The sequence below is a fragment of the Haliotis cracherodii genome, unplaced genomic scaffold (genome assembly GCF_022045235.1).
Source record: "Haliotis cracherodii isolate W230 unplaced genomic scaffold, xgHalCrac1.p SCAF_23, whole genome shotgun sequence".
NCBI lineage: Eukaryota > Metazoa > Mollusca > Gastropoda > Lepetellida > Haliotidae > Haliotis > Haliotis cracherodii.
This window is the reverse complement of record NW_027266279.1, coordinates 12954584-12970332: the sequence shown is the minus strand read 5'-3', so window position 1 is coordinate 12970332 and position 15749 is coordinate 12954584. Positions and strand designations below refer to the sequence as shown.

General features: G+C 37.9%; 2 protein-coding genes across 11 annotated transcripts in view; one reads left to right on the top strand and one right to left on the bottom strand.

Annotated features, from left to right (window-relative positions):
* Positions 1 to 160: 160 nt before the first annotated feature.
* Positions 161 to 6716, top strand: LOC139471657 (beta-1,3-galactosyltransferase 6-like). Of its 2 annotated transcripts, none has more exons than XM_071254086.1 (2): positions 161 to 233; positions 5079 to 6716. In XM_071254086.1, the coding sequence occupies exon 2, from the start codon at positions 5106 to 5108 to the stop codon at positions 6126 to 6128; it is 1023 nt and encodes a 340-aa protein (XP_071110187.1). In that variant the 5' UTR covers positions 161 to 233; positions 5079 to 5105; the 3' UTR covers positions 6129 to 6716. The 2 variants fall into 2 exon arrangements, with proteins under 2 accessions (XP_071110187.1, XP_071110186.1); XM_071254085.1 differs by lacking the exon at positions 161 to 233 and adding an exon at positions 1895 to 1937.
* A 4655-nt stretch (positions 6717 to 11371) lies between these two features.
* LOC139471713 (vesicle-associated membrane protein 3-like) overlaps positions 11372 to 15749 on the bottom strand; it is a 31004-nt gene continuing 26626 nt past the window's right edge. For 7 of the 9 annotated variants that reach the window (XM_071254184.1, XM_071254183.1, XM_071254186.1 and 4 more), the window contains one exon: positions 11372 to 15561. In XM_071254184.1, the coding sequence (XP_071110285.1) occupies positions 15452 to 15561 (110 nt within the window). In that variant the 3' untranslated portion in view covers positions 11372 to 15451. The remainder of the gene's footprint in view (positions 15562 to 15749) is intronic. The other 2 variants (XM_071254189.1, XM_071254191.1) reach the window with 2 other exon arrangements.

The window sequence follows — 15749 nt, the reverse complement described above, 5'->3', positions numbered from 1 at the left end:
GCAGTAAATACACCAATTATATTTCCAATAATGATTTATTGAGCATATGATATTAGATGACAAAAAGAAAGACAATTTGATATATGATTTTCAAAGGCGGGTGGCGTTTTTCACTATCAAGAGGATTTCCTATTTACGTCGCGGCATTTGCTGCATTCCTTCAAAATGGCGGTGCCCAGGGCCGAAGATATGAATAGATAGGCCAAGCAAGATCAAGACAGAACCTATTTAGGGTATGGACAAGAATCAGTGCGTAGATGTCGATGAATCACTTTAATCAATGTTCTGGAAGGAAAAGTATTCCCAAAGTATTTTACTGGACACTCATTAACAACCTTAACAGTAACTTGTGTCACTGTCAGCACAAACTTCCAAATATTGAAGACCCGCAGAACGATGAGTAGGCCCAGGCTAACGCGTTATGAGTCAATCAGGTTACTGAGATAACAGTTTATGTGCCATCAATTAATCTTCGCCAAACTTGACTTGACGGTTAAAAAAATAAATATCTTTTCCAAATACCCAAATATATATATTTTTTTAATTAGACTCTTTATCCATGTGTATTAATGTTGACTGTTGACAGCTGTTACAATTTGCTTACTGTCATTTCTGAAATATTCCGAATTGACGGTTTCAAAGGATCTAAAGCTTTGTTGACCCAAATTCACACAACCCTAAGTATCACTTGACTTAAAGGGGGGGCACTGATCTAAAGCAATTCCCCGGGACAGGTTGTTGCCTTTGTTATTGTTTTTTGAATAGATAGGCCAAGCAAGATCAAGACAGAACCTATTTAGGGTATGGACAAGAATCAGTGCGTAGATGTCGATGAATCACTTTAATCAATGTTCTGGAAGGAAAAGTATTCCCAAAGTATTTTACTGGACACTCATTAACAACCTTAACAGTAACTTGTGTCACTGTCAGCACAAACTTCCAAATATTGAAGACCCGCAGAACGATGAGTAGGCCCAGGCTAACGCGTTATGAGTCAATCAGGTTACTGAGATAACAGTTTATGTGCCATCAATTAATCTTCGCCAAACTTGACTTGACGGTTAAAAAAATAAATATCTTTTCCAAATACCCAAATATATATATTTTTTTAATTAGACTCTTTATCCATGTGTATTAATGTTGACTGTTGACAGCTGTTACAATTTGCTTACTGTCATTTCTGAAATATTCCGAATTGACGGTTTCAAAGGATCTAAAGCTTTGTTGACCCAAATTCACACAACCCTAAGTATCACTTGACTTAAAGGGGGGGCACTGATCTAAAGCAATTCCCCGGGACAGGTTGTTGCCTTTGTTATTGTTTTTTGAATAGATAGGCCAAGCAAGATCAAGACAGAACCTATTTAGGGTATGGACAAGAATCAGTGCGTAGATGTCGATGAATCACTTTAATCAATGTTCTGGAAGGAAAAGTATTCCCAAAGTATTTTACTGGACACTCATTAACAACCTTAACAGTAACTTGTGTCACTGTCAGCACAAACTTCCAAATATTGAAGACCCGCAGAACGATGAGTAGGCCCAGGCTAACGCGTTATGAGTCAATCAGGTTACTGAGATAACAGTTTATGTGCCATCAATTAATCTTCGCCAAACTTGACTTGACGGTTAAAAAAATAAATATCTTTTCCAAATACCCAAATATATATATTTTTTTAATTAGACTCTTTATCCATGTGTATTAATGTTGACTGTTGACAGCTGTTACAATTTGCTTACTGTCATTTCTGAAATATTCCGAATTGACGGTTTCAAAGGATCTAAAGCTTTGTTGACCCAAATTCACACAACCCTAAGTATCACTTGACTTAAAGGGGGGGCACTGATCTAAAGCAATTCCCCGGGACAGGTTGTTGCCTTTGTTATTGTTTTTTGAATAGATAGGCCAAGCAAGATCAAGACAGAACCTATTTAGGGTATGGACAAGAATCAGTGCGTAGATGTCGATGAATCACTTTAATCAATGTTCTGGAAGGAAAAGTATTCCCAAAGTATTTTACTGGACACTCATTAACAACCTTAACAGTGACTTGTGTCACTGTCAGCACAAACTTCCAAATATTGAAGACCCGCAGAACGATGAGTAGGCCCAGGCTAACGCGTTATGAGTCAATCAGGTTACTGAGATAACAGTTTATGTGCCATCAATTAATCTTCGCCAAACTTGACTTGACGGTTAAAAAAATAAATATCTTTTCCAAATACCCAAATATATATATTTTTTTAATTAGACTCTTTATCCATGTGTATTAATGTTGACTGTTGACAGCTGTTACAATTTGCTTACTGTCATTTCTGAAATATTCCGAATTGACGGTTTCAAAGGATCTAAAGCTATGTTGACCCAAATTCACACAACCCTAAGTATCACTTGACTTAAAGGGGGGGCACTGATCTAAAGCAATTCCCCGGGACAGGTTGTTGCCTTTGTTATTGTTTTTTCCCAGTGAGTACCAGGATGTATAGCAGTAATCTAGACTAGATCGCGACCTCTGCTGCGCCATTCATAAGCACATTAGTCACTTTTATGGGTATTAATGAGGGTGTATGGTCACATTGATCAACAAAATGAAATACAGTTTTCGAGATAATAAGGAAATGTATGTATCTTTGTAGTTAGCATCGGTAATGGTGACAAAGTTTTGATAAGTCACTTGCTTGGTAATTTTGCGATTTTTGTTTATACTATTTTGACTTGCAACACAAAGTAAATATTTCACCTGAGCATTGCTTTTTTTATAGTGTGTATATTGTTTTACTGTCAAAATGTGTAACATTTTCAAATTTATTAAACACCTAGATATTCAGTTATTTTACAAAGTGACTGAAAAACATTTCCATCTGTATTATTGTGATAACGAATTCCAAACATTTTGATGTTTAATGTCATCACCAAGAGACTGAAAATGTTACGTTGAAAAGTACCTTTCTATGTTGTTTGGCTTCTAATCCTACATAATAATCTGTTGTGATGTTTTTAGGCCCTTTTGATCGTCTTAATCAATTTTAGTCAATCTGGACAGATTTTTCAGTCAAAATGACTGAAATATTTACACATTTTATAAATTGCCAGAATCACATTTTACAAACTGACGATAAAATATACACGCTTACAAAGGAAAAGATTTGTGAAAACAACGTCTATCGCGCATTGAAGAATTTCCCAACCAAGACGTAGAGGAACGAGAACGAATCGGTTCAATGCTACAGCAAATGTAGGAAAACAAAATGCAAATACCATAATTACAACCTACCAAATTTATGTGTATATTTTAGGCAGCTTCTTTGTTCGAGGAATGTATCCGTGAATATCAACACAAAGGAACAATATCCCACTTGTCTGCAGCTGTACAAAGAAACTTATTCGATGTCACGTGTCTCTGTAACAATCCAATATTTTTTAAAGATATATATCGTTTCGGGATATTATAACCCGTGTTCGTTTCTCAACTGATCACTTAGATTGTTTCAGGTGTTTCACATAGGTGTCAGGTCTCAAGGGTCGGCTGAGAAAGCCCACGTGACAACTATTTTCATAACGTCCATGGTTCCTAAAAAATCCATTGAGTGATAGATAACAATGAGCAATCAATCAACGTATTATCAGTTAACCCTTTGAACAAAGTATGTTGTTTTTACATCGGCACTTCATGCCATGATATGAGTGTATTCCCTTTGTTTTAGTAAACTTGGACATGTAAACACTCACTTTTGACATATCCACTGTGCAAGATAACAGTGATTAATCAATCAATGTATATCTGTTAATCCTTTGATGACTAGGAACGATCCGTTGATTTACACAAAAGTAAATCAACTGATTATTCACCTCTTGCTGGGTTGCCACGTGCATATTACATAACACACATTTGACCTCACTTCAAACCTGGATTTAGATTGAATAATTACTCTAGACACAATAAATGCCAAATGGGAACCTTTGTCAGGTAATCTAAGTGGTGCTACCACTAATTATACCTGTAATAAATTCATTAACTGAGCATCAAGAGAATGACGACAAATTCACAAGTGTAGTGAGTGAGTGAGTTGGGTTTAACGCCGCTTTTTCACAGTATGACAGTTATATCACGGAGTGTCAGCTTAATGTGGGAGGAAAGCCCGAAGTGATGCAGGACTCAGACGTTTACCACTTCGGTGAAACCCACGAGCACGGGTATGGTGCTGACAAACCTAGAAACATAATCGGGGTGAACCGGGATTTGAACCCACAATCATAGGTTTCTGGCGTGTCCAGGGGACGCAACTCTGCAAAGTGAATCGCGGTGCCTTAGACAACTGGGCCACCCGTGCCCCCCACAAGTGTAGGGTTATACCAGAAAACATGGATGACAACAAGGGAGCATAGTAATCGTATTATCGAGGCAATCCGAAATCCGAAAATGCTTTCACTGCATGGATCCATTTTTAATTATTAAACTATAACCATCTGGTTTTTTTACAAATGACGACATCCGATGAGCTCCGCCGTTCTTTTTGTCTATTTGTTTAGGCCGAAGAAATTAATTAACATGCGCCCTTTGTCGAAATCTTTATAGATCACAGTTAACCAATCAGTGTTCAAAAATGCGTAAAACAAATATTGCCTCCAGCCTGCAAGTTTATTTAGCTGTCCTTGCTGACGGTAGCCAAGTCTCTGGTCACGCTCAGTTGCGTTGCGTATCATCAGGGTACTCACAGGGAAAAAACAATAACAAAGGCAACAACCAGTCCGGGGAATTGCGTAAGATCAGTGCCCCTTTAATTGTTCCAAGTTAGTGTCTCCCTTCTGATAAAAAAACTTATTACCTTTGCTCATCATGCCAAAGGCCAAGGTTTGATGTGTGAAGCCCTTTTGTGGCGTCCCCTGCAGTGATATTGCAGGAACACTATCAAGAGCTGCATGAAACCAAACTCACTTATTCATTCATATGAGCAGAAGTAAAACCATTCATGATCATGTACACACAATAGTATAGTAATGCAATTAATAGGGCTAATAACCAATTTGTAGCCACAAGATATTTTGTTTCATAAGAACTGTTTTTTATATATTTCAGATAGATCTATATCAAACTGTATCTGCAATGTCATTTGGTGTCGAGCGTCGTCTGAATCGCCATGCTACCACCATACTCATCGGAGGTATATTCCTCACAATAAGTGCCCTCATGTTCTTGTCATTATGCAACATGCCATGTGAGGACTGCACCTATCGCCGTGCCAACGATGATCACAGCCATGGAAAGGAGAAGACAGGGTGGGGACAAAAGATATTTGCTCAATCAAGGGAGAGAACTGCTCATCTTGTCATCCTCGTGTTGACTGGTCCAGAAAATGCAGAACGTCGACACGCAATCAGAGAAACATGGCTTCTTAATCTTCCCAAAGATGTAGCTGTGTTTTTTGTAATAGGAACTAAGCAGTTATCCAAAGATATTGAAGATCGATTGATGCGGGAAAACATGCTTCGTAAAGACTTACTACTGTTGAAAAACCATGAGGAATCATACCTCGGATTAAGCAATAAACTTTTGACGAGTCTAGAATGGATACACGAGCATGTGGATTTTAAATTTCTTTTGAAAGTTGATGATGACAGTTTTGTCCGATTAGATGCATTATTGAAGGAGCTGAAATTCAAAGATGAAGAAAAACTCTATTGGGGTTTCTTCGATGGTCGAGCCCATGTGAAACAGAGAGGGAAATGGAAGGAACAAGAATGGGTGCTATGTGACCGATACTTGCCATACGCTCTTGGAGGTGGCTATGTTGTTTCAAGTGATTTGGTTCACTATGTGGCTAGTAATGCTAATTATCTCAAGACGTTCATCAGCGAGGATGTGTCCCTCGGGGTGTGGTTGGCTCCTGTGAATGTTAACAGGTTGCATGACCCACGGTTTGATACCGAATACCGGTCCCGTGGGTGTCGGAACATATATTTGGTCACTCATAAGAAAAGCATTCTTCAAATGAGAGATTTACATCAAACTCTTCAGACTACTGGACATTTGTGTCGAGCAGAATTGCAGACTTACAAGTCCTACATGTATAACTGGAAAGTGCCCCCAACGTTGTGCTGTATCAGAAACGATACATCTATCCCTTGAACTTGATCCCTTGTTAATAAAATGTATATTGTTGTTGTTTTATACAGGCCTCATTGATGGAGTGTTTCATATATTGTCATTATTTTACCTGTTTTGGTGGTCCTATATCAAAATGTCCAATCTCATTAAAATCAAATGTTAGTTCTCGCTATGGCTAAACAAAGATCTGAGGACATCCCAGTAGGGGTCACGCCAGAAGGACCTTTCATCCGACCAATTAGAGCGTCGCTTACCAGATCATGAAAGTGACAGTCGGAATGTGATTTCTAATCATGCATCCTCGAAAACTTTAACACAGGGTATTCCGAACGATAGTTACAGGTTTAATGACTGAATCCATACAATCTGGACCATCTATTAGCGATTCCAGAATGTTCATTTGTTCAGGTTTCAATTTTTTAATTGAGAATTTGTCAAAATATGTTTCGAAGCGTAGTCGCCAATTTGAAAATAGTGCCGTAGCTGCCTTCTGATTCGTCATTCCATTGGTCGGTCAAAGTTTGCGCAAGATCGGTCTGACGTGACCCGTAATGGGATGTCCTCAGATCTTTGTTTAGCGGCAGCTAGAACTAAGATCTGATTTTAATGAAATTGTCCAGATGTGGAACAAGATTGTGAACTTTGAAAACAGTCTTGTTTTGTTTTTTCCTTCTCACTGTTTTGTCATGGTCCGAGAAGCAACAGTATGAAACTGGCTTTATGTAGTGCTATTTAAAATAACTCCGCCAACATTTCATACACATAAAAATATTTTGAGATAACTCAGTATCATCTGTAAAGCATATAATGCTCAATTTGACATTAATGTTTCTCCAGATCGTTCAGTCGACTAATCATAGCGAAATTCCTTGCATAATAAATCTAGAGTTGTGTCCCTTGTCCTTGATACACAGACTTCACCAAACTAAATCCCTGGGTCTTCCAAGAAAAAACGAAAAAAAGCAAAGCTTCCAGCAGGTGATGGTGCTAAAGATGGCAAATTCATTTAACTATTTTTTCCCTAATATAGGTAATATGAAAACACACATTCAGATTTTTTTACAAAATAATATTGCCTCCTTTGACTTCCAAGTAATAGTCCAATGTAAATATCTCCAACATGACTAAAAGTATAAGATAAGAAGGAGACTTTTTATCAGTTTCGAGTTTGATAGTATGATTTTAAGTTCAGACATCATCACCACTCATGTTCGACAAAGGTGGGTGCCTGTGGTCTCTGGTTTGTATGTTCTAATAAAGAATTGTTTCCACACACTTTATTTTCTACAATTTGTATTACAACCACAAAGTATGTTTAATCTGACATGAACAGTTGATCATGAAACAATGCCACAGCCATTCTCGTTCAATGACACAGCCACTGTGACATTCATAAACATTAGCCACCGAGACATTCATTGACATTAGCCACTGAGACATTCATTGACATTAGCCACTGAGACATACATTGACATTAGCCACTGAGACATTCATTGACATTAGCCACTGTGACATTCATTGACATTAGCCACTGTGACATACATTGACATTAGCCACTGAGACATTCATTGACATTAGCCACTGTGACATTGATTGACATTAGCCCCTGAGACATTCATTGACATTAGCCACTGTGACATTCATTGACATTAGCCACTGTGACATTCATTGACATTAGCCTCCGAGACATTCATTGACATTAGCTACTGTGACATTCATTGACATCAGCCCCTGAGACATTCATTGACATTAGCCACTGTGACATCCATTGACATTAGCCACTGTGACATCCATAGACATTAGCTACTGTGACATTCATTGACAATAGCCACCGAGACATTCATAGACATTCATTGACATTAGCCACTGTGACATTCATTGACATTAGCCCATGAGACATTCATTGACATTAACCACTGTGACATTCATTGACAATAGCCAAGGAGACATTCATTAACATTAGCCACTGTGACATTCATTGACATTAGCCACTGAAACATTCATTAACATTAGCCACTGTGACATTCATTGACATTAGCCACTGTGACATTCATTAACATTAGCCACTGTGACATTCATTGACATTAGCCACTGAGACATTCATTAACATTAGCCACTGTGACATTCATTGACATTAGCCTAGTGGTTAAAGCGTTCGCTTGTTACGCCGAAGACCCGGGTTCGAATCCCAACATGGGTACAATGTGTGAAGCCCATTTCTGGTGTCCCCCGCCGTGATATTGCTGGAATATTGCTAAAAGCGGCGTAAAACCAAACTCACTCACTCTAATGACATTAGCCACCGAGACATTCATTAACATTAGCCACTGTGACATTCATTAACATTAGCCACTGTGACATTGACAATAGCCACCGAGACATTCATTAACGTTAGCCACTGAGACATTCATTAACATTAACCACTGTGACATTCATTGACAATGACATTCATTGACATTAGACACTGTGACATTCATTGACATTAGCCACTGTGACATTCATTGACATTAGCCACTGTGACATCTAATGACATTAGGGGCGGTTGGGTAGCCTAGTGGTTAAAGCGTTCGCTTGTTACGCCGAAGACTCGGGTTCGAATCCCAGCATGGGTACAATGTGTGAAGCCCATTTCTGGTGTCCCCCGCCGTGATATTGCTGGAATATTGCTAAAAGCGGCGTAAAACCAAACTCACTCACTCTAATGACATTAGCCACCAAGACATTCATTGACAATAGCCACTGAGACATTCATTGACATTAGCCAATGTGACATGTAATGACATTAGCCACTGTGACATTCAATGACATTAGCCACTGAGACATTCAATGACATTAGCCACTGTGACATTCATTCATTTGCACCTACATTACTAGGGACATCAAGGTTTGAAAAATCTTGGCCGATTTTTTGGTCTTTCTGAAACCATTTGAATGTGATGAAACGTCTTCAATACATCAAAATATTCAAATCATCTACAGTCCCAAAGACGGTCAATGATGAAATGTATTTGGTGTTAAAATTTGTTCATCAAAATGTCAGTACTGGGTTATGTTCCACTGTTTGACAGCGATAAGAATGTTGATGATATAGCACCAGCATACATTCATACAATTTCGCTAACGGTGGAGTTTGTGTCTATTTATGACTAATTATAGTGAATATATCCGATTATGACAATATTAATATTGATGGTTTCATAAACGAAACTGCAAATGATTATGACATTATCCTAGGTTAGCAGAACCAGTTTGCACATTTTTGAACCAGTGAGGAATTCCAATCAAACCGCAACCAGTTGATCAAACAATCATGGAGGTATGTGAAGTACTTCTGTATCTGACGCGATTGTCAGACGGATCTGCATACATTAGACATAAACAAGTAACATCAGTTATGGGTCTGATAGATAAAAATTTATAGTGAGATAAGTTCAAACTTCAAACTTCAAAACATTTTACTCAACAGGCCAGGGCAGCCAGCTATTTTGAACTCTGGTTAAGAACTGAACAAGTTTAAATATATCTCAAACCTTCCCAAAATGTGAATGACTTGCCTTTTACACAAAGTTGCCATTTTTGGCAAATAAATGTTATCTGGAGTTGGTGAGGTGTTGGTTGGTCCTGAAGACCTGGATCCCCACATGGGTACAATGTGTGAAGCACATTCTTGGTGTCCCTCCCTCTCTCCGACATAGGCAGCCCAATAACTGGTGTGTTTGCTTGATATGCAACTTGTCTGGGTTCTTTTTTCATGTAATTGCTGTGCAATATAAAGCCAGTTGTGGCCTCGCATCATGATACAGCAATTTTTCCCTTCAATATGTTATGTCTTGGATAGTTACGTGACGTGCCTTGAGAGATCTCTGTACGAGGATTGGTCAAAAAGCATTGCAGGCGTGTTTGGTCTGTTGAGGCCATTTGTTTATTAGTGACAACCAGTTGAATGTGATATGAGTCCAAATGAAAACAGAAATAGAAAAGAACGAGTATCTAGCAGCCATCAAGTGACTTTAGCAGTGCTCACCATTACAGAGTCCCTAGATTCTCTCTTGCTTGAAAACTGGTGAGGAGACTAGATTGGATTGTGTGGTTGATTGTGTCATCATACCCCAATGGCATTGGGTATTGCTCATAACATCAGCACAGATATGTCTGGGCCAGACTTCGTTATTTACAGGCATCCATAATATGGTTGGAGTACAGCAGACAGCAGCCTTAAGCAACATGTATTAATTATACTTATATTCCAGCCACAAGGGGCTTGGCGAAAGGTGTCAAAATATGTCATTGTACTGCTGTTAGAGGTGATCTTCGAAAGTGGTCACCTGTTCTTGTCTCATCTAGATGGGTTTTATGCTGCCTTTAGCAAAATTTCACTTTGTAGTGATGGGATAATTTAATGTCGCGAGAAGGCCCAAACTGGCACAGGTGGTAAGTGTTTTCAGTATGGCATTGCATAGGGTGCCAGGGACCATTTCTCACCCTGAATTACACAACCTGGACTCACTTGACACTCTGCACGACGTATCCTGCTCTATTCTTCTCAGGAATATTGTATCTAGGCTATTGTGATGCAGACATGTAAAGTTTGCACTACCAGTAGCAGCTCATTTTATTTGTCACCTGAAATCACCATGGCAATCTCTAGTTGATATTAAAGCAGCTGTTACACAGATAACAAAAAATGTAGTCTCCATATATACATATCCACGTTGAGGTTAACATTAACTGGCATATTGATTTACAGATGAGGCTAAAATAAATAAATAAAAGGTCCTTGGCAATGACTTTTAGTAAGGGTCCGACCATTGACATTCTGGGTGATTGAGCCTGGGATTTTATCTAAAAAAGCAAATTGTCCCCCAAAAATCTTGAAAATAATAATTATGCTTCATATTGTTTTTATTTTGTTGGTTTGGGTTTGGGGGGGCGGGGGGGGAGGGGAAGAGGTCTGCCATAAAATTTAAACTATAGCAATGTATTTTTTTGCGAAAACAAATGTTTTGCCCCATAGTTTTTATTAAAAAAATATATCTGGTTTTGCAGCTGAAGTTAAAAAAATATCTTGTCTCTATACAAAACCCCAGCACCCCCATAATATCAAATGATTGGTCCCTAAAGGTGAACAGATAATTCTTTTGCAACAAGTACTTGCATATACTGTTTCCTTCAGAAAGATAATATAAAATGATTTCTTTGCACCGGTGTGTACGTCTGAAAAGCAAGAGTTATTTTTTTCGTCATAACAATGACAAACAAGAATGTAAATTTACAAGAGGCAATTTTATTTATTACATTAACATATGACATTTACAATGTACATACAATCTGTCAACTCAATGATAAATACACATGACATTTATTTATTTGAACTAGCAGAGTGTCGGAAGAGAACGCTATATACTAGGAAAGCTTTGTGTCAGTGACCTACGACACGGGGAGGGGTGACAATGTGAACGCTATACACAACATCAACTGCAGCAGCATACACAACATTCTGATAAGATGGATTTCCATTGTACACATACAAACTTGCAAACATAGAAAAATTAAAAAAAACAGTTCATTCGGATAACTCAAAATAATTTCTAACATGAAGCTGGGAGATCCCTATGCATAGTAATTGCATTTTGAACTACCGGTAGCAGCAAAATGTACATCGAACAAGCGATATTTCAACTTATGGTACAATTTGATTGTGAAAACCCATAAATGACTGGCTGGGTAAATGGGAATAATCAGCGACTTATTACTAAGAACAAAACAATGTGAACTATTCACATTACTCAAGGGATAATGATAATCTTGAACACACCTGACACTGTCCAAGAAATATAAATTGATGGGGGAAGACTTTCAATAAATAAAATACATGAAATATTGCAAGTTCCACAGACGAAGATGCATCTTCTCAGAACGGTATGTATCTGCTACTAATTAAATAGTCAATATATTACAAATACTGATTAAAATGCACAAAATCCCTTGTAACCTGTTTGCCCCTATGATGTTGCAACTGTTTGCCGTCATGACGCAGTGACGGACAACTGTACACATCCACTAGGATGTCAGTTTCAGCTGAGATTCATGTATATACAGCAGCTGTCATCCTGTCTACAGAGAACTGCATCTTCTGAGCAGCACACACACACCATTCAGAATTCTTAAAGTGTCACACGATGGGGTGACCTTCATGCCGCTCAACAATGACCAGAAAGTCAGTGTGGCAAGCAAGAACAGACCTCAAACCCATCTAAGAATTTTCAGTCTAGATTAACTCTTTCCACTATCCAGAATCAGTCTGATTTCATATAGCTTTTGATAAGTCTATGAGAATATACAGATGATGCTCATTTAAGTTCATAACTATGAAGCTGCAAGTTCATCCCTTTAACAAGCCTGATGCCCAATTTGGTGCAGATTGTCTTGTAAACATTGCTAATAAAATGCCTATAAGAATACAAATAGAAGCAATAGCAAAGGTCTACACAAGTGAAAGCATTTGGCACAGATCACATGTCTACATGCCGTGATTAGAAATTTCTTTTTCTTTTTTTTCATTCACTGATATCAAATTGACATCATCACAGCTGTTACTGGCACAAAATACCTCAACTCCAGCTCAAACAGATCTATGGACAACTGATACAGAAAACAGTTCCCTGATGTGGATGTGAGCAGTTGTTTTCTAGATCTATGTGTTGCTATGGCAACATTTAACATATTCTAGGTGCAATAGGACAATAAGTGATGACATTTATACGATGGCGGTGACACTAGATGTAGCCAGAACTCAGTGGAAGCGAGATCCTTAGACTTGTTATCTAGGGGTCTCACCACAGTAGCAGAGAACTGGCGTGCAGCAAAGCCTGTCACATACTCAACAGATTCACCAGCAATTATTTCATACTGTGTAATACACGAACCACAAAATCTAAATCTGCTGGAATGAATGGTAGGAAATGATGTGAAAACATTGATGACAAAGGAAGGCTCAAGCAGGGACCAGTTCCTGATGTGGGAGTTTTATGATTCTGACCAATCCTCATCAACCCAGTAATTGTATATCCCATTTCCTACAGGCAAGTAAACTATTCTCAATCAGAATCTTGTACCCAAATTTAATTTGACTCCTCTGCAGGTACTCATTGAGGTAAATTTTCTTCAATGAGGTCAAGGTTGTATTTTCTTGAGATTGACTGTGACAGACAGGAACTTAACGCTTCAGTTTGTAATGAAATGGAGTAGAACAATCTCAGCATACAAAAGAAATGGTTGTCCATTAACATGTAAATAGTATCAGATCACAACAGTGATGAAACATGTTTCCTGAAGCTCTCATCTGTCTTGTTTCCAACAAGAATCATGACCATCACCCATGCACCAGTTCAGGAAATGTTGATCGACCATCCTTCACAATCAATGATTCATCATCAAGAAGATATTAATATAAGAAGAACTTCATTCTACTCACAGGACAAGAGTTATATAGTTTGATATTCTGTATGTACAAGCTAACAATACAATCGTGGCAATTAGAAGACAGATATTATTTGAGACTTCAACTACTTTTTACAACTAGTTTCTTGCATACTTACAAGCTGCATTTACAAGACTAGAACTTCCCCATATTCTCAAAATGCCAACGATGCAAGATGTATACAATTTATGCCTTCCATAACTAACTTAAGCAGTAACTACAGGAACAACTTCAAACGGCTCATCAGATAATGATGTCTTCAATTTCAGACATGATGGCAAGATAAAATCCTTTTCCTTAATTCTTAAAAGTCAAACAATAAACAAGTAACTTCTCATAAAACATTAAAGTCTCATATATATACGATTAACAATAACTGTGAACAATTAATGTGTCAGGGCCATTTAGTAAATATGACACTTACTAAAGTTTAACTTGTACACATCGCAGAAATAAATTTGAATGATGACCCTAGTTCCCATGAAAACACTGCAAAACAAACCGATACACAAATCAATATGTTCCCAAGTCTGAAAGGAATTGAGTAAACAAAATACACGTCTTCTGTGAGTTTCCTCAGGTTCATTTTTATTCGGAACACAAAGTGATAAATGTAACCGATGAATAAAACATAGAAGGTCCAAAGGAAGAAGAAAGAAATGATGACATGATAGGTAAACTGCAGCATCATATACACAAAGGACTAAATGTACACCTTATGTTACAATTATTCCATCCTTTTCACAACTAGTTCTAGCCAATATTTTAGAATGGACACTAAGGGTTGGTAGCCTTCATCATATTTTGATACGGATTAAAGTGGATTTCTACACAAAATGTATGATGGATCTGGTAAAATGAGGTGAAAATGAAAATACACATTCTGGAATGTATGATGACGTTCCACCTCCCTTTCTCAGAACTCCCGAGTCAAGATGAAATAAAGTCAACGACGATATGCCCCGTCCTCCATCACTACTGTATTAATGCAAAGCAGCTACACTGAACAAGCGTACTCGTTTACAGGTACACATCTACTTGGTCAGGAACAGAACTTGAAATCTCAAAACCCATCAAAGCAGATACACTGAACAAGTAACAGGTTCTTCAATCCGGAATAGAATTTGAATCACAAAACCTGTTGCTTAAAAAGTGAGTACATGCAGCCATTGCAACATGGCTCACTTTGGCCAATATATAAGGGCATATGATGCTGAAAGACATACTCTGGCTAGTGTTGGAGAATCATGTGAAGCAGTAGCACAAGAAAGTTACTATCCTTTTGGATATTTCACACACTGTCTTGAGCTACTAGGCAGGGTTCTGTTCTACCCAATTTTAGAATTTACGAATGCAATGTGGTTGTTTAATACATGGTTATGTTTCTAATTATTCACCACCCTGTACTTATCACAGACATCATACAACTCGCACCAGATTGGCTGGTTCATAATGTATACTGAGTCATACACAACAAAAAGCTTCAAACAGTGATAACATATAATGAACAATAAAAGGTTAATTTAAATGAAACACATCTGAAATATTTCAACAAAATATACTATACAATTGACAGTAGTGAATCTTGCAAAGCACACTGTCAAGGATAAATAACTTAACAATCTGAAAAGATTAAGTATTCGCACTGTATCTTTTAGCATTCATAAAATGACATCTTCAATGAAATTCAACGAAGAATTATAGAGATTTCAGAGGCTATGTGTTGGTAATAGTTCTAAGAGTGCCACAATCACTGTCCTTGCGATGTCCGTATCAAAATGTGCTGAAGTACTTTTTTGCGGCAGAGGCCTACTGCCAATGAGGAGTTGCCTGCCCTTGTATAACGCTAACATGAAGGAGAGACTTAGCGCCCTGTAGCAGGTGTTGATGCGCTTGCTTGGTTGTTGTCGATAGTCGCAGGGCTGTTGTTGTTGTTGTTGCTGGAAGTTCCTCCTTGACTTGTGACAGCCCACACTAAAAGCAAACAATCAATACTTTAAAATCTCAAACTTTATAATTATCTAAGATTTGTTTGCAAAAAGGATTACTTATCTAAGTCTAAATATGCAGGAAATCATAACTCAACTAGTTTGAAAAAAAGTGCTGTTATAAGCACATTTAATAAAACTCATTGACTAGATACACTGACATTTCTGAACTGA